This window comes from Pelodiscus sinensis, chromosome 8 (genome assembly GCF_049634645.1).
Source record: "Pelodiscus sinensis isolate JC-2024 chromosome 8, ASM4963464v1, whole genome shotgun sequence".
NCBI lineage: Eukaryota > Metazoa > Chordata > Testudines > Trionychidae > Pelodiscus > Pelodiscus sinensis.
The window spans coordinates 41203244-41230141 of NC_134718.1; the positions used below are offsets into that span (position 1 = coordinate 41203244).

The window sequence follows — 26898 nt, forward strand, 5'->3', positions numbered from 1 at the left end:
CACTATGCTTTTTCTTTTGAAAGCTGTATTCATGAATTTGAAACAAGTTAGCTTTATGCTGTGTAAAGTGAACAGGAGTGTAAGTGGGTGATTCTGCTATTATACAGAAGTGGGTACTTTCAGATGACATTTGCCTGTTACTGGTTGGGAATATTTTTTTCCCCATTTTGTCATTTTGGCTTAGGGCAATGGTTGCCAACCTTTTTACACCCAAGATCACTTTTTAAATGACAGACCAAGCCAAGACCTACTGCCCCGCCCCTTCCTTGAAGCCCCACCCTCTCAATTCTCCTCCTCTCCATCACTTGCTATCCCCAAACTTTATACTGCTGCTTTAAAAAAAAAAAAATTCTTCTGTAGGAAGAGGTTTTTCCAACATTTGGCCTCTCAGGAAAAAAAACCCTTCTTTTGGAAGTCCCCTTATTCCTTGTGGAAAGAGGAGTATAGGGGTGACCGAAAGAGCCTGTCTGCTCTTCCACTAAAAGAGCAGAAGAACAAGTGCAACCCTGGATCCAGAAGAGTTTTTGTAGTCTCTGGGGTGGGAATGAGGGATTTGGATGTGGGAAGGGGTGAGCAGTGCAAGCTCTGGGAGGAAATCAGGAGGAGGTAAAGGGGACACTGGCTTGGGGAGGGGACTCCAGGCTGGGCAGTGTTGGGGTACTAAGCAAGCCACAGGCTTGTGGATGAGAGTGTGCAGGAATTTGAGTTGGGGTATGAGGGGCTTGGGCAAGGGGTTCCAGTGTTTGATAGGCTCAGATCTAGGGTCTGGGGAAGAAGTGGTTGTGGCTAGATGGGGGCTTGGCCCCAGTTGGGGGTTTGTTGACCAGGCTTCATTTTTAAATAAAATACTATGTTAAACACAAAGTTTCTGCATTGTCTTAATGAGAATGGCAAGTTCCCTGCCATGTCAGGGGTCACTGACCCATAGAAAAGTCATTCGGGAGCAGGGGCCACAGTACTGGGGAGGTGTGCTAGTGGGTTCTGGGGCAGGGTGCCAGAAGGAGAGGTTTCTGCAGCAGGGGACGGTGCTGGGGGGGACAGGTTTCTGCAGGGAGGAGCAGGGGGACAGGTTTCTCTAGTGGGGAAGGCAGGGGGACAGGATGCCAGAGAGAACTGGTTTCTGCAGGGGGCAGGATGCCTGGGGGCAGGTTTCTGTAGCAGGGTGGGGGGGGCAAGGGAGGGAACGGGGGTAGCAGTGTGGGGGCCAGGTTTGGGGCAGGAGAGAGGGAACAAGGTTGGGGGCAGAGAGTTCCCTACACCAGCCACGGAGGGAAGCCTCTGACCCACGCTCCTTCTGGGCTGAGCGCAGAGCAGCCAGGCTGGAGCCAAGAGAAGCAGCTTCTCTTTTCTCCAGCCCGGCTGCCCTGCGCTCAGCCCAGGGAGGTGGTTTCTATTTCATGAAAGAAACCACGTCATGAAGTGGTCTCTTTCATAGCTCAGTTTGGTTCAATGACTCTCACTTCCACTTTAACAATGGTCCCCGTGCCCGTGGGTGAAGGTCGCAGGCTCTCTAGCACTAATCAATGTTTCCCTTCAGCTTGGTTGAAATAAACAAGAGGCCGCAAGAGCTTCCCCTTCAGGGGCTCCTGCCCCACTCTCCTGCATCCGTGCAGACACTCCTGTCCCAGCCTCCGCCTGCATCTCACTGAGGAACGATGCCGCAGCCACACGAGCCGGCCCACGAACGGTTTTCACGCTTCCAGCAAGGCGGCTCGCCGGGCAGCTCTGGACTCGTTTTCCAAGGGCCGCTGCTGTTGCGGTCGCCAGGCTGCTGCAGCCCAGCGCGCTGACGAGCGCGGAAGGGAAGTGACGGGCCGAGCCCTGCAGCCGCGGCAGCGCTACTGGCCGCCGCCAGAGGCCGCTGTGAGGCAGCTCCGCCCCCGCCCCCGCCCAGCGCTTCCGGGCCTGCGCAGCGCCCGCGTGTGTCTGGGACCCCGACAGGCCCCACCATGAAGCCGGTGAGCGACCTGGCCCGCGGCGGGTGGGGCTGTGAGAGGGACCGGGGCTGTGGCGGGGCTCGCAGCGAGCGGGCGCCGGGCCGTGGGAGAGCGGCTGGCGGTAGCGCGCGCCTGTGAGGGAGAGTGGGCCGGGGGGAGGGCTCTCACGGGGGGGAGCCGAGGGCGGGGAAGCGGGGCCCTGTGGGGCTGTGGGAGGGGCGCTTAGAGCGTGGCGGCCTCCCGCGTGGCGCGGGCGGGGGCAGGTATCGGGCATCTTGTGGCCCCCGCCCGAGCGCCTGGCACCGGCCGCTGAGGCCGACGCAGCCTCTTTCCCGCCGGGCTGGGGATTGAGCGCACGGAGCCGGCTCCTGGCTCAGCTTGAGACCGGCCGAGACTCCCTGTCCCCGTCAGCAGCACCGGGGCGCGCACGCAGGGCGGGTGTCGATGAGGGGGACGAGGCCTGGGGGGAAGCTCTCCTGGCTAGCGGCAGCGCTGGCTAGTTACGTCTCCGTGATCTCTGGGGGCGAGGCGGGCTCCTTCCGAAATGTGCACTTGGTCTCCCCCACAGAGCCGAGCAGCAGAGCAGATGCTGCTGATAAAATTAACAGGGGCGTTCTTTGCATTGCCACGCCCCTGGGGACCCCTGCTTCTGAACTAGGATTCCATTGTGCTACATGCTGCACAGCTCGTCCTAGGAACACATCACATCAATATCAGTATGGTCACGTTTGTGTGTCCATGTGTGAAACTACACTAATGGGGACAGAGGTACTCTAAAATGTCAAGGGGAGGCTATACAAGTGCTATGTATTTAAACTGCATTGCTTTCTGTGCTGGATATTTTGTATAGAACTAGGATTGTTCAGAAATGTTTCTCTGTAAAATCTATGGCCCATTTGTTTCCAAGTTATTCGGCTTAAATGCAGTTCATTTCATTAACTAGGAATTGGGTATACTTAAACCTAACCACAGAAATTTCTGCTCACAATACATTTGTTATCTAGGACTGGTCTTAGTGAGCTTTAGCGTGACAGGTTTAAATCTGTAACATAAATACAGTTTGTGTGGGTTTTTTAAAAATAAAAATAAACATGAATCCATTCACTGAAGTTTTCTGTTGGTTTCCAGAGAAAAAATAAAAAACGAGTTCCAAGCTTTCGCAAGTTGTTGAAAACTAGTAAAATAAAACTTGACAACAAGTTAAAGAATAAACAGTTTAAGCAGCAGAGTACTGCTAAGAAATATCGAAAAGAACAAAGAAAACTTAGACAAGCTGTCAAAGATGTTACATCCAGAACATCTGTTCCTTTGGAGGAATACAAAAACAAAAATGCAGGTGAGTGTTTGCTTTAAGTCAAGGTGGTGAATTTAACAAGATGTTGGACCTGCTTTGCATAGATGGGGGATTAGAGGTGACATCTAGTGAAACCAGAACTTAACCCAATAGTTACAAATAGTTTTTTATTCTGGTACTCCTATTAGTGAACATGTACAGGTTCTTGAGTCTTGACTTTCCTTTTTGTAGATTATTATCTGTCCGTTCTTTGCCACTGCATTAAAAGGGTTACTTGCATAGAGTCTGATGAGAAAATTGTAATAATGCTTACATTATTTTTATGCGAGAATAGAAGACTATGCAGTGCTTTATAAAATGAACTGCAGGAAAATTATGACATATTTTATCATAAAGACAAACTTATGCTTTAAATATTCATGCATTTTTTTTATTCCTGACCTCTCTGAGTTTTCTTACCTTCAAGAGTGCCTTCAAACATTATTCTCTGGATCAGTTTATGTTCAGTATTATGTTTGGAAACTGCACTGTTCACCTTCCTGTCTTCAGTTCCAAACTGATCCCAAGCCTGTTATTTTTCTGACTGTCAAGATTGTACATTTCTATAGACTCAGGCTCAAATGCTATTTTGAACCTGAAATCCTAACTATTCTCTTTTCTGAACAAACCCACATACCACTTAAGCATGTAAAAACTGTTCATATAGATTCCTTGATGATGCAGAATGCACATGACCTAATTTTTAATTTTATTTTTCTTAAAAAGAGAACAAAAAGCATGTTATTAACACTAGAAATATGAGGAAAAGAATGAATTGAGCATGATGCCCCAAACTAAATCCTCCTAGATTCTTCAAAGTCAGGTTAAATATGAATCAACAGTGTAACACAAACATAATTCAGGAGTGTTCTAAGTAAGGGCTTGTCTACACTGGAATGGTACTGTGGTGTGACTCTGTCTCAGGAGTGTGAAAAAACACCCATCCTCTCCCCCCACCCTTTCCCCCAGTGGTATCTCCATCATTGGGAGATTTTTAAGAGCAGGTTTTTTATAAAACATCTCTTTAAAAAAAAAAAAAAAAGTATCTCCAGTACCAACAGTTTTAAGACCCAATTTTTTTTCTACCATTGCAACACAATTGCTTAAACAACTTAATCATATCCGGATGGGTGATGAAATTTTTGGGTGTCAAAAGTACAAAAATAATAAAGCGCTGTAAAACTTAAAACAAAAATTCAGTTTTCTCCAAATTTCAGTTGTTGACGTACCCCCCAGACTTCTCTGAAGTACGTCTAAGGGTACTCGTACCATTGATTGAGAAACACTAGGTTAGACAAACACCTGTCTGGAACGGTTTAGATCTGTGGTGTCCAACCAGTTCTATAGTGGCCACTGCTATAGTGAACTAGTCAAAATCAACAGGCAGAATAGTCACATCGGTCAAGCCAACTAACTCCGCTCAACAGGCCAAATAGCCACATGTGGTTAGTGGCTAATGTGTTCAACACCACTGTTTTAGATAATACTTAGTCTTGCCACGAATGCAGGGGAATGAACTAGAAGATGTCTTGAGCTCCCTTCCAGTCCTATAGTTCTATGGATTGGCCTACTAAAATTGATGAGGCCCTTTTTATCATCTCTAGATATTGATTGTGGAACCAGGAAGACTTAAGGCTCTGAGTTTGCAAATACTTATGAATGTGATGGACTACTCATGAGAGTACAGTAGTCTACTATTGTTAATGGGTCTAATCACAGGAATAAAGTTCAGCATGTGTGTTCATAAGATTGGGACTGAAGTGTGGAGCTGAGATTTGTCCTGTGGACAAAAACAGGAAAGGTGCATTTGCAAGTTTGCATGCAAGTGCTTTGGCTCATAAGTGTGTCTTGTCCTCTGATACAGCTGAAAGAAAGAAGGAAGAGGAGGAAGAGGAAGCTCTTCCACTGGATATGATGGACGAAGATGACCTGAAATTAATGGAAGATTTGGCTCAAAAAGCATCATTTTTAACAAGAGACATTTCTTCTAGGTGATTATTCTCATGTTCTCTTATAGTCCATAAACTGTCATGAAGTTAATAATATTTCCAGTTTTAAACTTTACTTATTCGAGTCACACATTTTCTATTAACATTCGTCAACACAACTGTAGCTACCTTCTAATGCTGGGAAATGACTTTCTCCTAAGGTACCTTGTCTGCATAGTTATTGCTCCTGTCTCTGTTCTCTAGTGTGAGCCAGATGGAATCTCCAAAGCTCAGAATGCCTTTTGGTTTCTTCCCCCTACCTCAGGAGTGGGGAACCTAAGGCCCCAGGGACAGGATGCGGCCCCCGTCTTGCCTCAGTACAGCCACCCCTACCCCCCCAGCATTGGCTAGCTTGCGTTGGCACTCCAGCCCTCCACCATTTCCCCAAGGGGCTGGAGCACACCAAATCTAATATCTTGGGCCCCCTAGGCTCTGGTGCGAGAGGAATGTGGGGAGTGTCTTTCTCCTTCTCAGGTGCGGGCCATGTCAGTGAGAGTTTGGAGATGTTTTTGCTTTTTACTTGTGTGCGGCCCCAACTGATTTTTCTGTGTGTCAGTGGCCCCTCAACACTCCCAAAATTCCCCATCTTTGCCCTAGTTGCTAGCACTGCCCATGGGAACCAATGTGATCACATGCTTTTGTGGACTTCCCTCCTCTGTCCATTGAACATTCAAATCAGTTCCTAGTTGAACTGGATACAAAGGCTTCCCCTGCAGTATTAAGCAAATCACCAGAATAGTTTGAAAAAAATCATGCAATGCAATGGACAGTAAACTTTGTAGGCAGATACAACACGGGAGGTGGAGGATGCGGGGAAGGGAAGTACCTACAACATCTGTGTGAGGGAGAGTGAGAGGGTGACTGAAAATCATGGAAGGTGATTTCTTTAGAGAAATAGAAACATAAGGTAATTTTTCATTTGCTGAAATGCAGTCTGTGCGGCATTCTTAGTCCTACAGAGGTGCAAAATTTTAGGGTCTTTTCTTTATTTCTTAGTATATTTTGGCAACCAGTAGGAAATGCCATTACCATGGAAGCTCTGTAATTAATAATCTTATCTAATTTCCAGTATAAACTTAACTTTTCTGTTTAATGGATTATACAAAAATTTCTTGAGGCTGGAATTTGAAATAGAAAATATCTGGGTCAGAGGACTTTATTTGAAAAAAAAAAACTGATTTAGAATTAATTTTGACTTTTTAAAACAAGGATGAAATTATATGCTTCCAATACTTATTTATGCTAATCCTAATTCAAGTGATTTTATTAAGTTTATAAGATATTAATCAGTAATAGCAATTTTTGACATACAAAGTTACAGCTCTCCTACATTCTGTCATGCTCTGTAAAATGCTGTAGCTGGTCTACAAATTGTTAGCTAAGATACAGATTTCCAGCTGTGTTATAGAACAGCTGAAAAAGATCTTAAAAACTCTAAGCATGTATATTTATGGAATGACATTTTGCAAGCTGGAGATTTTTAGTCTGACCTATTTTCTTTTCGTTTTAAAGTCATTACATTGTTGAGATAAATATTTTAAAATTAACTACTCTACCAAATTTTTGTTGTTCTCATATTGTCTTCTAAACCACAGAATGTAGCATTTTCCAGATTAAAAAAATACCCATTCTTCTGCCTTTTATGCTTATCAGTTGTGAAAATTTCATAGAAACAATCTGGTCAAGATCCACAGAGGGACTTAGGTACCTAAGATCCAATTATAGACTCTATTACAACTAGCAAAATCTTCATTTGGCTGTGTGTAATACTGTGGGCACCTATATTCACTCAGTGCTTAAAATTTTGCTGTAAAAGTTCTCTAGGGGTTTAATTTCTGCCTCTGGGCATGTCTGCTGCCACACTCTTGGTGCCCATCTCCAGCGTGATCCATAATGTGGGGGGATGGTTCCTGTTTTAACTACAGCACTTACTTCAGTGCTCTGAAGATATCTACTATATCAGGTCTGATTTAAAATATGACCGGAGGTGGAGGGGTTGTGCCTGATGTATACGTTTGCAGTCTAATTGTTACTTAAATTCCTTGGGCTAGAGAAAAAGAGCAAGACACTTTGTAACCTGAAAGATGATAGTTGCAAGGTCCAGTTCCACCGCTCTAAAAGCTCTTTATTTATTGAAATAAATACATTATTTATTTATGGAACAGCTTCAAGAGGAAAGAGTGTGAGAGATTCACATCAGACTGTCCCATAACCCAGTGGTTAAAAAGTTCTCCAGAGAGGTGGGAGACATCTTTTCAAATTCTTCTTCACAGAGGAGGTAATTGAATCTAGGTCTCCCACATCCCAGGGGAGTGCTTTAACCATGAGTCTAAAAATTATAAGTAGGGCTCTGTCAGTTTCATAGCTATGAAGTACACATGGAATCTAGTCCTGTGTGCTTTTATCCTATACAGGCAGTCCCCGGGTTACGTACAAGATAGGGACTATAGGTTTGTTCTTAATTTGAATTTGTACGTAACTCGGAACTGGCTCCAGATTCAGCCGCTGCTGCTGAAACTGACCAGGGGCTGATTACAGGAAGCCCGAGGCAGAGTTGCTCTGCCCCCAGCTTCCTGGAATCAGCCACTGATCAGTTTCAACAGCGGCTGAATCTGGAGCCTGGGACAGAACAGCTGGCGCGCTGCTGGGTAGGTGCCCCCAGGACCAACCCGGCAGCACCCCAGCTGCTCTACCCCAGGCATCCACAACAAAAGCCTGGTCTGCTGGGGGGGGGGGGGACGCACTAGCTGCGCTCCCCCCCCCCCCCAGCAGACCAGGGAGACCCTGAGCAAAACCGCAGTGGCGGCAGGGTCCCGCGCCTCTGCGGCTTTGCTCCGGGTGTCCCTGGTCTGCTCGGGGTGTCCCTGGTCTGCTGGGAGGGGTCCCCAGCAGACCAGGGACACCCCGAGCAAAGCCGCAGAGGCGGCGGGGTCCCGCGCCTCCAAGCCTTTGCTCCGGAGCAAAGCCTTGGAGGCGCGGGACCCCGCCGCCTCTGCGGCTTTGCTCGGGGTGTCCCTGGTCTGCTGGGGACCGGAGCAGCTTTTCTCGCGTCTGGGTGGTCCCGCCGCCCGCGAGTTCCGGGGCGAGAAAAGCCCCGTTCGTAAGTGCGGATCTGACATAAGTCGGATCCGCGTAACTCAGGGACTGCCTGTACTCTACAGATTTTACAGAGGAAGACCAGTGTTTTCTTAGGGATCCTGACCCAATAGGGAAATTGGGGGTGGGTGTCACAATGGTATTTTAGGCGGATGATAGTATTGCCACCCTTCAGGGTTGCCCTCAGAGCTGGGCGGCCAGAGAACAGCAGCTGTTGGCTGTGTGTCGGAAAGCACTCCTGTCTATAACGCTCTGTTCAAACTGGCACAGGTCACAGCAAAACTTTTGTCTTTCAGGAGTACAGGGAGTTTAACATCTTTGAAAGACAAAAAAAATTGTAATTCAATAACAGGGTGTTTGATTTAAATCACCAAGTAAAAATAATATTCAGGTTTTCAAATAATACTTCACATATTTTTTAAACAATGGAGGAGATCTGTTCTAGGGATGTTAAAGACTAGTCAACTACTTGATCAGCATTTGCTTATCAGATAGCTCTTACCATTTAGGAGGAGTTCTTGAACAAACGGACTTGCAGACAGACAAAGAGACATCCTCACAAACTCTCTAAAATATATTCTAGAATACAGGTTAGGTGTCTGAACTGAATGAAAACACACCAAGTTATTACAGCCTGAAAAAGGAGATGGCACACACCAGAGTAAAACTAGGACATTGGTCTGTTTGCTGTGGCAAATCTTATGATGAAGAGAGCAGTGGAAAGAGACCTCACCTTCACAGTCTGCTACTTGTTTGGTCCATAGTATCTTCACTGATAGTAGCCATGGTAATGAGGTTGTCACAGTTCTTCCAGTGGGCATTTTGTTCCTCAAGACTTAATTACATGCAAGTTTTTGCAGTTGAACATGGAGCCCCTTAGCATGGACCCATGTATATTGGCTTAAAAATGTTTGTTTTGGTTAGATTGTCAGCAATAAACACTTGTCAATGATAAGGGGTTGCAGCACTTTAAAAATAAACAAAAACATGTAATTAAATGATTTAGATTACCAATCCTTAGAAACCAGCCTGGGGCTAGTGTAATAATTGCTGACAACCACAGAAAAATTGACTTATTTTTACTTGTAGCTTTCAAGTACAATGTTTGGTTATGAGTTTTATAGTGCATTCTTGTAGTAGGTTAACTAAGCTACCATTCTGTTTTTTATTTGATTTCATACCTAAATTTACTAAACATTGAAGGTGAAAGGGGAGGGTGGATTTTTTAAATATTTATACAACAGTGAATAACTGGAGAAGCAACTGAAACTGACACTTTGAGTAAACACATTTAGATGTTCTCTTATGATGTACTGTATGTTTTTTGTTTAATTGTAGGAGTATTATTATGTCTATTATTGATGTCTAATTTGTTGATTTCTTGCACTATACAGTGAGCCTGTTCATGCCAAGAAACGAAAACAGGAAAATGTGATTGACAGATATGAGAAAATGCCAAGGCGCATGCAGACTGAGCCAGAAAAAGAAATTATTCACCTGCTTCCTATCAAAGACAAAAGTGGTATTATTCCACAAACAATGGAAAAACCAGGTAAGAAACAGATACTGGATTCAACATAACAGCGCCCAGTGGGGTTGTATTTTATTAATTTTTTAAACTCGAGTGTCTAGTGTTATGTTTGTAATAGACATTTTGTTCTTGCAGTTGTCAGTGTTGCACAGAATGAAGAGGAGAAAGATACAAACGAAACGGAGGTAGTAGAAGGTAATAACAATATCCTTAGTTTTACACTAAGGCAACTGAACAGTTATTTTTTTATTTAATAGAAAAAGTAGTTTACCACAGAGTATGTTCTGTTCAGGAGGCTTTGGAACAGACAGCTCAGTTTGGTCAAATGTCATTTTACCCACATGATTTGGCAGGAATTCCTGTTTTGCTTCATGCTCACCCACTAGAATTTCAGGACTTGAAGGAAAAAATTCAGTTGCTGATATCAGAATTACATTACTTAATATCATTTTGGTGTGTTGATGTCTTCAGAATTGTTGCTTAGGCTAAGCTAAGAAGCCTCATTCTTGGTTCAGGAATCTGTGGCTTGCCTAATTCATGGTTATTTTATTCCAAAACAAAGAAACTTAAATGTCTGTATCCTTAACTTTTATCAGCCTTTTTGAGTGTATATTACCTTTTAATATTTTTTTTAACTTGAGCAATCAAATGTGAGAAACCCAGAATATGTATAGAAATGTAGCTGTGTTAGTCTTTTAAGTGCTACATAGTCATGTTTTTTGGTTCAGCTACACCAGAATAACAAGATGGTTTATTAGGTGATGAGCTTTCGTGGGCCAGACCCACTTCCTCAGATCAAATAGTGGAAGAAACTTGGCACAACCATCTATACCAAAGGATACAATCAAAAAAAGAACACATATGAAAAGGACAAATCAAATTTCAGAACAGAAGGGGGATGAGGAGGGGAGGTAAATGTCTGTGAGCTAATGATATTAGAGGTGATAATTGGGGAAGCTATCTTTGTAATGGGCAAGATAATTAATGTCTTTGTTTAGACCTAGGCGTAAAGTGTCGATTCTCTTTCAAGTCTGGTGTTAAAAGGTCTTTGAAGCAGGATGCAGGTAATCAAGTCGTTGAGACAATGCCCTTTCTGCATCCTGCTTCAAAGACCTTTTAACACCAGACTTGAAAGAGAATCGACACTTTACACCTAGGTCTAAACAAAGACATTAATTATCTTGCCCATTACAAAGGTTGCTTCCCCAATTATCACCTCTAATACCTGCCTTTAGAGCTGGACACCCAGCCAACATTCCAACTGCTGCTCTCCAGTTGCCCAGCTTTTAAGGCAGTTCAGAAGTAAGGGTGGCAATACTGTGATCCTCCTAAAATAACCTTGTAATCCCCCTGCAACTCCCTTTTGGGTCCAAACCCCAGTTTGAGAAACACTGGTCTGCTCCATAAAATCTGGATAGTACATGATGAAACCACACAAAATACAAGATTTCATGGGATGACATCAGATTTCACAGTCGATTACACATTTTGCATAGTTGTGAGTTTGGTAGGGTCCTAAGTATGTTAGGTTGTTGTACATTTACATCAAAATACTGTGTTGCAGATTCTCTCCCTCAACCTTCCAGTATTTATTTGACTTATGAATTGGGTTTGTGTTAGGGATGTTAAATATCAGCTAATTGAATAGTCAGTTAACCTCGTGAATTCTTTTTGGTTACTTGACTGAGCTGTAGACCCCGGGGGTGGGGCCGGCAGCCAGTGCGCTCCAGCCCCACTGCTGAGGAGCCCCCTGCCACTCCATGCTGCTGCCTCTGTATCATAGGCAGCAGCATGGGATGCCAGGTAGAAGCCGGTCCACGAGGGTAGCTAGTTTAAAAACCAGCTTCCCTTGCATACTGGCTTCTTGTTGCCCTGCGCTGCTGCCTCTGTATCAGCGGCAGCGGTGTGGGGTGGCAGCTGCCCCTGTCCGGGGGGGGAACGCTGACCTTCCGTACCCAGCGTGAGTTGGAACTGAGCCGGACTGCCTGCCCAACTGGCTACTAATACACTTTAAATGCAAAGCCGCAGCAGAGGTAGGTCCTGGACCTGGTGCGATGGCCAAAATGTATTGGCAGATGGGGGAGGGAATGTGCAAAGTCTGTAGCATTAACCTATAAGATTTTGCTTATTGGTTGATTAGTTAATCAACTACACTATTACATCCTTAGTTTGTATGTGGTCATTGTGTACATAGTGAATATCACTTTCAAATTCAAAGCAGACATGCACTCTGCTCATTTTCACAAGGGTTATATACTCAGCCAGGGGAATAGTGTGCCTTACCGATTACCAAACTGTATGTGCACATTCTGGAGGTATCTTACATTTTTAAAGGCATTTAGAAAATCCTGTATTCCCTGTAGTTTAGAGTAGGGATGTCAAATCCCATTTAAAATGTTAACATGTTAAACTATATGTATAACTGGATAACTAGGCTGCTGCATCGTGCTGCAGGTAGGGGGCTCAGTCAGGCTGGACCAACCCTCCAACCTTTTTATTGCTGAGTCTAATTTGGCCTCCTGGTGGGTGGTTGTGAGGGGCCCTAGGTACACTAAGGATGCTAAATTGCGGTTAATTGACTAGTTGAGTAGTTGATGGAATTTCCATCGACTACTCGACTAGTTGATAGGCACTTATGCATTCCTCCTTTGAAATGTACAAGAGCCCACGCTTGGACTCTTGTACATTTCAAAGGAGGAATGCGGAACTCTGAAGTCAGCCAGAAGTCCTGCTGACTCAGGGCTGCATGTGGGTACCTGTTTTGAAATGTACAAGTGTCCCCAGCAGGGGCTCGTGGGCATTTCAAAGCCATGGAGTCCGGGGTCAGCAGGGGACTCTGCATGCTGCACTGCATGCCACATGATTCCCTATTTCAAAGGAGCAGCCACTGCACAGCTGATCCCCAGCTCAGCTGTGCAGTGCTGCTGCTTTGAAGTACAGCTTAGAGGCAGCAACGGTCAGGGGAGATCAACTAGTCGACAGACTATCCGATAAACAAATGCTTCTCAGATAGTTGACTTATGGCACGCATGCTGGCTGTTGTGATGTCAGATAGTTGACTGGTAAGCCTTGTGGAGATTAGGGTGGGCCTCCAATGAGCCTGCTACGGTTTCAAGGATCGGGAGGGCAACAACATTGTAAGTTCTATAGTTACTGAGTAAGCCTGTTTAGCCTGTCCAGAGGTCATCGAGAGAAGGGTTAGTGTTTGAGACTCTTAATATTTACAAGGATGTCTGGAATGTACCTGATAGTGCTGTTGCCACTCTCCACTTTACTTCCCTGTCCTTTTCTTCTCTCTGAGATCACCCAAGCTGATATCATTCGTGACTCTGTTCTCTCAGTCCCACAAGTTCTATATTTTTCCCAGCCTACGCATCTTCACTCCACGTACATGTGCGTGCAAACACCTTGTGAGCCCTTCCTAAGATCCATTTGAAGTGAACACCTTAGAAGGTTCATGGTGTGCACTTGCAGGACTAGGAAAAGGGGAGCACCAACCCTTTTGCTTCTCATAAAATGGCTGAATCAAATAATCTTACTTTTTAGTGTCTTCAGCTCTGTTTTCATTTTACAAAACTCTGCCTCCCCCCTCAAAAAAAAATTAGACATTTCTTAATGTTGAGAATACCTATTTTGCTTTAAAAATTTTAATTTAGGAACAGTCTGTCATCATTTTTATTGGAAACAGGTTTTTTTCTACCAGAATGATGGGTTTGCACTTTGAGATAACTTAAACAAATAAATGAAAGCTCATATCTCCAGTTGTAGTCATCCTATTGTAAGTTAATTGGAGCCAAAAAACCATTTGGTTATTAACTAAAATCTTAACAATTTGAAATACATTGAATAGAGTAAGGTTTCTCATTATGTTACCTTAGTGGTTTCTAGCAGATCATTAAAGAATGGGTACTAACAGGAAAAGTTTACTATTAAACTTTATTGTATTAGTATCTAGGAGAGAACCCCAGCCTGTGCTCACTACAGAGGAACTTCTAATTCAAAGGAGAATGAAGCTGCAGGAAAAGAAGATACACATTGCAGCCTTAGCAGCTGCCATTTTGTCTGACCCAGAAAACAATGTGAGTAGTGTTAAATTTGTGTGTATGAGATACAGTAAATCAATTAATTGCAGAAAGCTGACGTAACCAAGGAACAGCAAAGTCTGCAAAATGTTTTGTATCAATGGAAAACCCAAAAGTAACAGAGACAGAATAGCAAAGGGGTGCCATGTTTCTTGGTAATTGTTTTGCAAACAAAGTAAATCTGGGTGACTGTTTGATATTGTTCAGACCCAATAATAGTTGACGAATGCCCTTGATGGTTTTGATGGGTTGGATGAGAGGATGATTCCATACATCTCCCATTGCACCAAGTCCCTTAATTCCTGTGAGCATAACCTTTTCTTTGGGTTTTGTTTGCAGGCTCATGATTGTACCCTTACTTTTCAGTTTTTCTGTATGCACTTTAATATTTTCCTGTCATCCTGTTTAAAGTTGTATTGACTTGCTAGTTGAAACTTTCCTGAACTCTTAATTAAATTAGTTTCTTTGGGTCTTCTTGTTTCATTCCCTGGCGTTTAATAATGTGCACCAATCTGCTTGCGTAATATCACTTTATTATAGTACAGGTTGGACATGCCTGGTCCAACACCCTCGGGACCTGACCTGTCCCAGATGCAGGATTTTGCCGGACCAGGAGTGGTCATTTCTGGCTCTCCTACCCCCAGTCCTCTCCAGCCCTGGCCTGACCACTGCCCTTTCAGCTGGTTCCTCCCTTTTGCTGGCCCCGCTGCCTTGTCAGCCCCTCCTGCTGTACCAGGTAGCCCCTCTGTCTCTGCTTGCCAGGCTCCCACTGCTGTGACAGGCAGCCTCATTACCTGTGCACACACCAGGCTCCTGCTGCAGTGCCCACCAGATCCTCAGCCTCTGTGCCGGGCTTCTGCAGCCCTGCTGGGAAGCCCTGCTGCCCTGCATGGGGTTCCCACAGACTTGCTGAGAAGTCCTGCTACCGCATATGGGGCTCCCAAAGCCCTACTGCTAGACCTCCACTGGGACACTCAGGTCCTGGAACATCCATGGTCCTGCTGGACCATGGATGTTGTCAGTCCAGAGTGTCCCGGTTAAAAAGGTTTCATCCTGTAGTCTTATTTCCAGATATGATTATTTTCTTACCTCCACCCTTTGCTTAGAGTGCATGTGTAAATGTATTTCTCTTTGACATATAACCGTTATTTATCCTGCACCATATGTTTTCATGACTAGATAAAGAAGCTGAAAGAGTTGCGTGCCATGCTAATGGAACAGGACCCCAATGTGGCTGTGATTATTCGGAAGCTAGTGATGGTTTCGCTGATGGAAATATTCAAAGATATTACTCCTTCTTATAAAATTCGGCCTCTGACTGAAGCAGAAAAACATACCAAGGTGAAGCTACACATTTCTTCATATAATAGTGTGAATGGTTTGCTGATTTGAATAGTCTGCCTCCGATCTAAAACAGATGCTTAACAGAAATCTAGCTTTTGAATAAATTGAACAAATCTTATTTTAATATGAAGTACTTCTGAGATATGTTTACTAGGGATGTAAGTGACTAGTCAAGTCAGTACTCAACTAGTCACTTCTGCCCCCCCTTGCAGCCTCTATCAGAGGCAGCAAGCAGGTAGAGCAGGATCCAGTGCTGGGGGGAGCCAGCTTAAAATCCTGCTCCCCTCAGTGCTGTCTCTGCCGGGGGACAAGGGAGGCAGAGGCACAGTGAGGGACCAGGCAAGAGCCAGGACGTGGCTGTGCTGGCTCGCACTTGGTCCCCCGCTGCACCTCTGCTTTTTAAATGTTGTAAGAGACACCTCACTCTTATTGCATTTGCAGAGTGGAGGCTTGCTCCCAGTCCCCCACTGTGCCTCTGCCTTTTAAATGTAGTAAGAGCTGGGTGGTGTAGTAAGAGCCACCCAGCTCTTACTACATTTAAAAGGCAGAGCCACAGCGGGGTTAGCTCCTGGAGCTGGGAGCAAACCCAACTGCGGCTCTGCAGTTTCCCTCCTTATTGAGTAGTCAATGGAAAATCCATTGACTACTCAATTAGCTGATTAAATGCAATTTAACATCCTTAATGTTTACACTGCAGCATAGGCCCATGCTTGAGTTTGAGCTCAAGCTTCACCCCTTTACGTATGTACTTCAGTTGTCCTAAGTTCCTGTAGGGCTGGGGGGTCCGAGCTTGTGTTAAACTGAGACTTGGGGTCCCTGCCAATTTGCTTTACAGTGTACACACACATCCCTCCTTGATTCCTGGGAGTCAGCTGGAAGTATCCCACAATTCCATAGTCCCCTCTGTCCCAACAGTCTGCAATCCACTTTATTAAAAATGGAAACTACCTCCTTTGTGTGAATGGCTGCAGCTCAGGTCAGAATTAACCTGTTCTCTTAGCAGTGATTTGCAAATGCATTATCCGAGAACCTCCTGGGTTTGAAATGGAGAGCGAACTGATCAAGCCTTTTGCAAATTGCAAAGGAGGATCCTTCAAACTTTCAGGAATGCTCAGGGTAGGAAGTAAAGTTTTCACAGTGCACCACAGTTCTAGGCTAGAGCAGGCACATTTGGGGTTTGGGAGGAAGGCACTAGGGTGCAGCGCTTGGCAAGATGTGGCCCGGGGTCTGGATTCAGCCCACCTAACACTTTGATCCGGACCGTGGACTGCAACAGGCTGTTTTCTATTTATAGGCTGCTAAATAGCTTGCTGTCCATGCCTCTAAATTTCTAGGCAGTGGCTCCAGCAGTCAGATCCTATTTAAATGGCTAACAGCTCCCAGTTGCAAAACTAACCTGGATGAGGCTGGAGCCGCAAGCCCTTTAAATAACCACAGCAACCTGGGCAGCTTCCAGGCAACACAGTAGCAGTGGGGCCAGAAGCCGGGAGCCCTTTGGAGTGTTAAGTATCAGAGGGGTAGCCGTGTTAGTCTGAATCTGCAAAAGCGACGAGGAGTCCTGTGGCACCTTATAGACTAACTGAAGTGTAGCTTATGCTCCTACACTTCAGTTAGTCTATAAGGTGCCACAGGACTCCTCGTCGCCTTTGGAGTGTTATTAATTAAAAGCCTCTGGCCCCAGATAACTCTAGGGAAAGCTAATCCTCAAACCCCCGCCTTCCTGGGGTGGAGCCAGCCTTTGACTACCTACCAACATTCATTAAGTGGTCTCCCTGTGAAAATTATTTCCCACCTCTGCATTATGGACTCAGATTTGGTAATTTTGCCTTTGGTTCTGAGCATTGCAATGTAGATTCCAGAGCCATACATTTGAACATGGGTTAGAAAACTCATAACACTGGGGTAAAATATAGAGCAGCCCAGGATTCCCTAACACAGGTCAGATGACTTGAGTCTAGGTAATCCTGGTTTTATGTTGCAATGTAGACATACCTACACGGGCTCTTGAACTGTGAATGTAGTTGTCCTCTCTTATCGTTGTCTGCGTTCTAGCCAGGACTGAGGCCACAGCTCCAGGAGGTAGGAGCTGCATCTGGGAACAAAATCTGGGAGTGGAGGGAGGAGAGAGAGAGGGACCTCCAATTTGAAACCTCGGTGTTAATGATACTGTAGCCATTATATGAAGAAAGTTTGTGATTTTATTTAATAATAAACATTTACAGTTTTGTTTGAATAGTACTGGTTATAAAGTGAAACAAACTACTGAACAAAAATAAAAAAAGAGAAAATCAAAGTATCATTTTGTAAATTTTTTGATACATCTTTTTTAATACTTCTTATTAGTTAACACTTATATATTCAGAGTCACCAAAAATATTTTGGGCTAAGATGTGTGTGATACATAGGTAATCATTGAATAAATCAGTACTCAGTGTCAGGCAGCGGGAATTGTATAGAAAGAAAAAACATTAAATGCTGTCATAATAAATAACAGTTACAGGCAGTCCCCGGATTATGTACAAGATAGGGAATGTAGGTTTGTTCTTAAGTTGAATTTGTATGTAAGTCGGAACTGGCGTCCAGATTCAGCCGCTGCTGAAACTGACCAGCGGCTGACTACAGGAAGCCCGAGGCAGAGTTGCTCTGCCCTGGGCTTCCTGGAATCAGCTGCTGATCAGTTTCAACAGCGGCTGAATTTGGACGCCTGGGACAGAGCAGCTGGGGCGCTGCCGGGTAGGTCCCCGCAGCGCCACACCTCAGCGCTGCGGGGACCAACCCGGCAGCACCCCAGCTGCTCTACCCCAGGTGTCCCCAAGTCAGCCACTGCTGAAATTGATCAGCGGCTGATTCCAGGAATCCCGGGGCAGAGCAACTCTGCCTCGGGCTTCCTGTAGTCAGCCGCTGGTCAGTTTCAGCAGCGGCTGACTTGGGGATGCCTGGGGCAGAGCAGCTGGGGTGCTGCCGGGTTGGTCCAGTAGCACTGAGGAGCGGCGCTGCCGGACCAACCTGGCAGTGCCCCAGCTGCTCTACCCCAGGCGTCGGCGGCGAGAAAAGCCTGGTCTGCTGGGCGGGGGGGGGCGCACTAGCTATCCCGCTGCCCGCGTGCTCTGCGGCTTTGCTCCCCGTCTCCCTGGTCTGCTGGGGGGGCTTCCCCCCCCCCAGCAGACCAGGGAGACACGGAGCAGCTTTTCTCGCCCCGGAGAAAAGCCCCGTTAGTAACTGCGGATCCGACATATGTCGGATCCGCGTAACTCGGGGACTGCCTGTATTCATATATTTTAGGGCTTATGTCAGGGTGGGCAAAGGGTCTTCCGTAGGTCAGATCCAGCTCGCCAAGCAGGTGGATCCAGCTCATGGACGCCCTGCAGCTCCCCCAACCCCAGGGCCTGGCGGTGACGCGCAAAGTCTCTTGCTCCCTGCTGCTGCTCTGCAAGGGGCGCCGAGCACTTAGAGAGTCCACTCTTAAGTGCCGTGCACACCTTGCAGGGCGGAGGCAGGGACCGCACAAAGTTTCCTCCCTCCCTGCAAGGAGTGTGTAGTGCTTTCACTCTGTAAGTGCTGCATGCCCCTTGCAGGGCAGTGGCAGGGAGTGAGAGACTTCTTGTGCTCCCCTGCCCCCAGGTCCTGATTGACCTGAGGGTGGGGGGAGTGCGTAAAGTCTCCTGCTGCTAGGGGTGCGAGTGCCTAGAGGGAACCGCCAGCTGTTCAGAATAACTGGCAGTTCTCTCTAGGCAGGGGAATGGTGGGGGCAAAGACTTCACGTGCTCCCCCGCCTCCAGGCCAGCCAGGGTCTATAGGGAAGGGAAGGGAACACAGCACTGTCCTGGGCCCATCCCTCCTGGCCAAGACCCTGCCCCTTCCGGGACGTCCTGGGGCCACTTTAGTGAACTGGCCCCTCGTCTAAAATTATTGCCCACCCCTGGCTCATATACATGGGGACATACAGGAAAATTAATCTGAATTAACTGAAGAGGTGAATTAATTAAACTGCATTAAAAACCCCTCTCAAAAACAGGAAAAAAACCCATATCACTAAACTTGTATTGGCAGCATGAGGTAACTGAAATATTTAGAACTTGAAAAAATAGTTCATCAGTATTATGTTCACAGGTTAAAAAAGAAACTCAGAAACTAAGAGAGTTTGAAGAAGGCCTTGTGAGCCAGTACAAATTTTACTTGGAAAATCTGGAACAAACAGTTAAAGGTATAGTGTATGTTTCCCTCATTTCTTAATAGATACTCACCTATCGTAAGTGTTTGCAGGATCACATCATAAGTGTTTATGATTAGCCTGAGTATTGTTTTCTGCACTTAGAAGTTTTTTGATTATTTCATAGAAATCTGTACTTAAGACTTATTCTAATAAAACATCAGGAAATCTGCCAGAAAAATACTCAAAAATAATGCAATAGCTTAATTTTGTATAATAATAACAAAAATAATATTTTATTCAGATTGGAAGCAAAGGAAGCTGAAGAAAAGTAACGTAATCTCATTAAAAGCGTATAAAGGTCTGGCAGAGATTGCAATCAAGTGTCTGTGTGAGCTTCTTGTGGCGCTACCTCACTTCAATTTCCACAATAACATTATTGTGCTGATTGTACCTCTCATGAATGACACATCAAAATTGGTGGGTATTTTCCCAGTTATTTGTTATGATTTTAAGAGCCATTTTCTTACCTGAAAAATATTTCTGATTTTTGAAAGTTCATTCCAAAGTTTGTATCCCTTTTTAACACTGTTTTACAGACTTTCTCTCTCTATTTGATGATTTTTTTTAATTGAAAATGGAAATGTTCATAGAAATTGTTATTGAGTAACTTATAGCATAAACTTCTCTTTTTGATATTTTCTGAGAATAAACATTTTAATTAACTTTGCAGATTTCTGAAATGTGTTGTGAAGCTGTAAGGAAGCTCTTTAAACAAGACAAACTGGGCTCTGTTTCTCTGGGTGTCGTTAAAGTGATTTCCAGCCTTGTAAAGAGTAGAAATTATGATGTTAGACCTGAGGTAAGTTTCTGTTGTACTTCAGAATTGTCTTTTGACAATGACAAAAATAATGAAATACTAAAGAGTTAGTGAAATGCTGGAAGGCTTTACTATCTTTCTTGAAAATAAAACAAGTTTAGGATGTCTTGACCCCTAAAAAGGAGATAAGGGGAATAGTGTGTTTGATGACTCTTCCCCCCAATGTTTACATTTTGAAATTTTGTTTGCAGTCTAAATTAGGACAAAAAGTCGAAACATCAAAAAAAATGTGCAGACCAAAAAACTTTGATTCTGAAATATCAGTTGAACATTCAACTGCATCTGATATGTTAGACTCTAGCACTCAAATTAAGAAATTTCAGAAGTAAGGTTGCCTATACAGAAGTAAGGTTGCCTAATTTTTCCTCCTCGTGCATATATACCTCATATACAGTCTTTAATTAAATAAACTTTAAAAACAACTACTCCGGAAGCACTTTAAAGACTAACAAAACATGTAGATGGTATCATGAACTTTCGTGAGTACAGTCCACTTCTTCAGATGACCAGAGTGTTGGATGTCCAGGTGCCAATGTAAATAAGAAGCCATCAGCATTATCTCTGATAAATGTAAACAAACTTTTTTGTCCTAGTGACTGACTGAACAAGAAGTAGGCCTGAATGGTCTTGTAGGCTGTAAAGTTTTACATAGTTAATTGGGGTGCAGCTGTGTCTCAAAAATCACACTTGTAAGTTGCACATTCATCACAGTAAGAAGATTGCATTATGGTACATGTATTATTTTAATTGCGATTCATTTTTTTGAGTTAACTGCATGAGTCAACTGTGATTAATCGACAGCCCTACTTATAATTTGTTTCTGAAGTATCATTTACCTAAGATTATTAGTGCGTTCATTTATTATGGGTTGCTATATAGATTTCATTCATGGGGAAGTTATATGGGGTATGAGGACTTCACTTTGGAGAAATAAAGGCATGTTCAAGTTACAAGTTCTAGTCACTGGATTTAAATAAAAAAATAGGTTAAGGTGTGTTGCAGGCACCAAAATCTGTAGCCATAGTCATGTAAGGGAAGACTTCTGTAAATTAATATTTTATGAAAACACATTGTGTATGTTTTCTGATTAGCTATTCAAATCTGTATAAAGACTCAGTGTGACAGGGCAGAAGCTCAGTCTAACACACCCAACCTTGAATGCCTGATGTTGATAAACTGCTGTTGTAAGTTTACCGTCCATTACTTTGTTATACTTCAGGCACTACATATTTTAATGTTGCTGTCTCAATGTTAGGTGCTAAAAATATTCCTTCACCTAAGAATTAAAGAAGTAGAAGTAAAAAAAGACACAGAAGACATAACTGCAAATAAAAAGTTCATGTCCTATAAGGAGAAAAGGAAAAATCTTTCAAGGATGCAAAGAAAGGTATTATTGAAAATGATTGCTTTGTTACCTACGCTATTCCTTGGTGCTGGTAATTGCATTGAATAGCAGTGTTTATACAGCATTTTGGGGCACATCAAGGAATTTATTTGATTTTCCTAATTCTGTTCTTTTCCCCTTACTTATTACAATCATTAGGAAAACTTCTAATAGTGTGACTTGGTTCTGTTTATTAGTTGGTGAGAAGAGGATGTTTAGCAAATGGGTTACCCTCCATTACCCTTCTCCCATTATTAAGACAATTTCATTCCATGGTGGAACTCAAAAGATCAGCATAGCATTGAACGTGGATATTTCAGATACGTCTGGATGCTTGCCTCCAGGCTTAGTTGGAAGTGGTATTTTTTAATTTGCCAGAATATTTAATATCTTTAAAATGAATATATTTTCAGTGGAAGAAAGCAGAAGAGAAGTTGGAACGAGAACTCTTGGAAGCAGAAGCCTCAGAGAGTAAAGAAAAAAAATTGAAATTGGTAGGAAATTGGAGACATTGTTTTTTCTGCTTTTGTATGTGTGCTTGCAAGCAATTAAAGTTAGTTGTCTGAAGTCTTTGAAGTCCAAGTTGTCTCTTCTCTGTCACATTAGCTCAGTAGGTAATGATAGTACACTAAGAGGTTGGTGATATGAGGCATGGAAGATAACTTCTCAGGCAGAAAAGATATTGTAGGTCATAAGGCAGAAGCTGGGAAAGTTTCATTTTTGCAACTTGCAGACTTAGCTGTGTTGAGGAAACCAAAACTGTAAAAACGCAGGTTGAGCACAAGTGGTACCTGTAATTTGTAAATGACTGACTAGATTATAGTCTACAGCAGAGGCCTCCATTGAAGTGGAATTGCTTAGACTTGTTCTAATCATCCTTTGTGTGTCTGAGAAAAATTCTGCTGCTAGAAGCCCTATAAAAGTTCATTAGTATTTACCCCTAGATTAGGGGTGAGCAAAAATTTTTTGCCGGGGGCCACTTCAGAAATTTTTGAAGTGGCCTGGGGCCTCAAGCGGAATGGGCGGGGCCAGGATACTTCTCTGCTTCCCCACCCACACAGTGAAGTCTTTGCTCCCTCCCCTCCCAGAGCTTCCCCCTAGGCACCCATGCCCTTGGCGATGAGAGGAGACTTCACACGCTCCCCTAACTACCCCCAAGACAATTGGCTTGGGGGTGGGTCAATGCGTCAAGTCTCCTCCCGCCCTGCCAGGTCCGTGTGGTGCTTCTAAGCGTCACATGCTCCTTTGCAGGGCGGAGGAAACTTCACTTGCTCCCCCTGCTCCCAGGCCAGGGCTTGGGGATGTGGGAGCGCATAAAGTCTCCGTGCACTCCTGGCAGGGCGGAGGAAACTTCTTTCACTTCCCCTCGCCCCCAGGGCCTAATTGGCCTAGGGGCGGGGGAATGGCAGGGCCTCCACAGGCGGGATCAAAGGCCCTTTTGCCGCCCTTCTCCCCCGACACTGCCTATTTAAAACATCTTCCCTTTAAATATGTACACTTGTTTAGTATCACTTTGTTGGCATTTATTTTCTTTTATTTATATTTAAGAAGGTCTTCTGAATTCTTTCTCTGAATGAGGTGTTGCATCAAAATAGACTATAAAAGCATGATTTATGTTGGTCAGATTTAGAAATATCATTATTCATTTTAGTTTACTGCAGAATCTAAAATCCACCTTCTGACTTTTAGTAATGTGTAGCTGTATTCTCTATGAAAGGAATTTTTGGATGACCATATTTGTAATTATTAGGATTTTGGAGGCTAGTGAGTTCAAAATTGGAAAAAAAGGAAAAGTTTGAGTTTAGTTTAAATGAATCTACAGTACATGTTTTCCATGCATATTGATATGATATTATGTACTTTCCCCACAGCATACAGAGATGCTGAATATTGTATTTTTAACTTACTTCAGAATACTGAAGAAGGTACAGAAATCCCCTCTTTTGCCTGCAGTTCTGGAAGGTCTTGCAAAGTAAGAGCTATAAGGCAATATTTGTCTATGTATTTTAGAAAAAAATACGAGTCAGTAAAAAGACATTTTAAGGAAATTTTGCATGAGCAGTTGAACTTCATGAAGGATATATGAATAAAAGACACCAAAATTAATTCGTTTATATGTTTGATCACTTCTTACATCTATCATTGTAGTATCTAATTGTCAGTATAGGATTTACATGACAATAATTTTTCAAATCATGAAGGGACTGCGTTATTTATTCCAGTTTTTAATAAAGAAATTGAAAGTCATTCTTTGTGGTGTGCAGTAGCACTAATGAAAAGTTGGCATGTGCCTCAGAGGGGTTGCATTATCATGCTGGGTGAATATAGAGTAAACCCAAGAGGGCATTTGATGTAAGTAAAGGATGAAGAAGTAGTCTTTGGCAGGTCACAGAATGCTTTGAATGAACTTGCAGAGAAAATTATCTATAGTTACAGAAAAAATAACAATCTCCCTGGTTCTAGGTTTGCCCATCTCATAAATGTAGATTTTTTTGATGACCTGTTGGTGGTTCTACATTCTCTCATTGCATCTCGGGTAAGTTGAGAATTGTCTAATGAGGTAATTTCTTGAGACGTGTTCTTAAAATAAAGCTGTATCTATTGTGTATCAGCTATTCTTTTGTATTCCCAGGATCTAAGCTATCGGGAGAGCCTTCATTGTGTTCTCACCGCTTTTCATATTTTGTCTGGCCAAGGTAAATTCTCTAAAAATTAAACTTTATAATTTGTTTTTAGATTATAGTTACTGAAGTAAACCTACTTATTTGGGATTATTTTTTAAATAGGTGATGTTCTCAACATTGACCCTTCAAAGTTCTACACTCACCTTTATAGGACACTATTTAGACTACATGCAGGTAACTTCAGTGTCTTATGTTGATTTTATTTGTATGATAGTCTTAAAAATGTGAAGACACCTATTTTTTATCCATTTCTGCAAAAGAATGGCAATTTGTTTTAACTGGTTTGTTCTTTCAAGTTTATAGCATTGCATAGTACCAATTTCAAATAATGTCAGATTTCATTAGGGGCCTAGTGATTGATGTTGCATCAGCATCTAAACCAGGAATGGGTAACTCTATGGTAACACAAGGCCACAAAATCCACGAAAACTCTGTGGTGGGCTAATGGGTATGTCCAGAGGCTGTTTAAGGGAGGGGTTGGAGAGCACATCTGCCTTGCACTCATCCTACAGCAACAGCTCCTGTACTGTAGAACTAGGGCTGGGCCTGACTCCCAGCTCCAGTCCATTTGCTCTTGTTGCAGCATCATATGATATATGTATGTACCTAGGCAGGGCCCTTCCATATTTTCCTGTCTTTGGCATTGCTGGATTGTTTGCCCTGAGTTTGGCTGTGGTGAGCCATATAAAATGATCTGGCGGATTGGTTGCTGCTTCCGCGCTGCCAGTGTCCCATCCCTGATCAGATCTCTTCTTCTAGAAATCTGTCTTTTGATTCCATATTGATTCTTTGCAAAGGCAATTTAAATCACTGTTGATCTTTTGTAAATTTTATATTTTCAACATTAATTGCTCTTAATATATGTTTTAACATTTTGTGAAAACGTCTAGTAAAGTAAGGATTCATTTAGTTTGAGTTTCATTAACTTGTATAGTGTAAGGAGTAACTCATGAATTAGCTATATACTATTTTTTGTTGTACATGAATTCACAACACTTGATGAGCACTCTTTAATAATTATAAGTAATTGAAAGAATGATCAGTGTAATTAGGACCAAAAGAATCTTTGTGAATTTAAATATCCTTGTTGGAATAAATGTATTGTTAAAAGAAGCACAAATATATCGAGTCAGTCAAAGCAGTAACAGTTTTATAAAAGTAGATGCATGTTTTTGTCTGTCATGTTAATAATTACTGTTTGTTTGAAAAATGTAATACAATATTCTAGGGCTCTGATTTCTAAGCAACATCCTTCACAGAATATTTTCTTTCATACGTAGAAAGTCTCTTGTTGCCTTTTAAATGGGTTTTTATGTATTCTGTTTTTTGAGGAGCTACAAATGATGATATGGTGATCGTGCTTCAGTGCCTGGATGTAATGCTTACCAAACGCAGGAAACAGGTTTCTCAGCAACGAGCCCTCGCTTTCATAAAGCGACTTTCCACACTTGCTCTCCACGTCCTTCCAAATTCCAGTGTTGGGATCTTGGCAACCAACAGAATATTGATGCAAGTAAGTTCTTAGTTATTTGCTGGAATGGAAAATTTCTTATTTGATTATCTCCTTTCTGTTAGCAGTGTCTCTCATAGAATTTGCTAGTTGATGAATTGTTATGTAGTATTTATTTTTTAATTTTATTTTACTACAGAATATTTTGAAGTATTTTTTAAACATGAAAGCAGCATTTCCATAAGTACTGCTGGGTCTTAATAATGCTGAATTTTTGGTTACACTCTTGAAATTGCATTATCATGTTATATGCATTAACATGTGAGATAATTTCTTTTTCTGTGTCATGGTGTGAAAGATGTTCCCAAAAACAGACCTCCTGCTAGACAATGAGGCTCAAGGTAGTGGACTTTATCTCCCAGAACTGGATGAGCCAGAGTGTTGCAATGCTCAGAACACAGCTCTTTGGGAATTACATGAGTTACGGGTGAGTTACTATTTGGATAATTCTGGTTAGCTAGCTAAATGTTTATATACTTAACTAAAATGCAGAGTTCAGATCAATGCTATAATCTCTAGACTGGACTTTAGATGACATAGCTTTGTCTAACTTCTGCTAACAATATTTTCAGTTTGTTACAATGGTATTTTGAGGTGGGTTGTGTGCTGTGTACATCCTTTCTATTTAATTATGCTAAGAGGATCTAATGCTTTGTGGCTAGTGTAAACCAAGCACGTTGCACCCATCAGGATTTCTTGCATCCCTCCATTCTTCCCTATTATCTCTTTGTGTCGAACCCTGTTTCAGGGACTCCCTGCAACTCTCCCCAACATTTCCCTCTTGATGGGCTCTGTGTGACCCCCATTCACCCTTCTGCCACATGCCATCGCCCTTGTTTGCACCATGGCAGAAGCTGTGTGTGTGCCCTCATTCACCACGTATTTGCCATGGCATGGTCCCTTCATTCTTCCCATTCCAGGTCCCTGCTTCTATCCCTTCTTCCAGTGTCGGTTTCCCTTCTCTTCTCCCACTGTGGGT

General features: G+C 43.2%; 1 protein-coding gene across 2 annotated transcripts in view; it reads left to right on the plus strand.

The window, feature by feature from the left end:
• Positions 1-1833: 1833 nt before the first annotated feature.
• NOC3L (NOC3 like DNA replication regulator) overlaps positions 1834-26898 on the plus strand; it is a 30474-nt gene continuing 5409 nt past the window's right edge. The window contains exons 1-18 of one of the 2 annotated variants that reach the window (XM_075935140.1): positions 1834-1958; positions 3066-3273; positions 5135-5261; positions 9749-9906; positions 10021-10080; positions 13834-13964; positions 15147-15308; positions 19422-19515; positions 19766-19941; positions 20195-20323; positions 21597-21728; positions 22139-22219; positions 23597-23697; positions 24189-24261; positions 24358-24421; positions 24512-24583; positions 25741-25922; positions 26218-26346. In XM_075935140.1, the coding sequence (XP_075791255.1) occupies positions 1950-1958; positions 3066-3273; positions 5135-5261; positions 9749-9906; positions 10021-10080; positions 13834-13964; positions 15147-15308; positions 19422-19515; positions 19766-19941; positions 20195-20323; positions 21597-21728; positions 22139-22219; positions 23597-23697; positions 24189-24261; positions 24358-24421; positions 24512-24583; positions 25741-25922; positions 26218-26346 (2088 nt within the window). In that variant the 5' untranslated portion in view covers positions 1834-1949. Of the gene's footprint in view, positions 1959-2189; positions 2706-3065; positions 3274-5134; positions 5262-9748; positions 9907-10020; positions 10081-13833; positions 13965-15146; positions 15309-19421; positions 19516-19765; positions 19942-20194; positions 20324-21596; positions 21729-22138; positions 22220-23596; positions 23698-24188; positions 24262-24357; positions 24422-24511; positions 24584-25740; positions 25923-26217; positions 26347-26898 lie in introns of those variants that run through there. The other variant, XM_075935139.1, reaches the window with a different exon arrangement.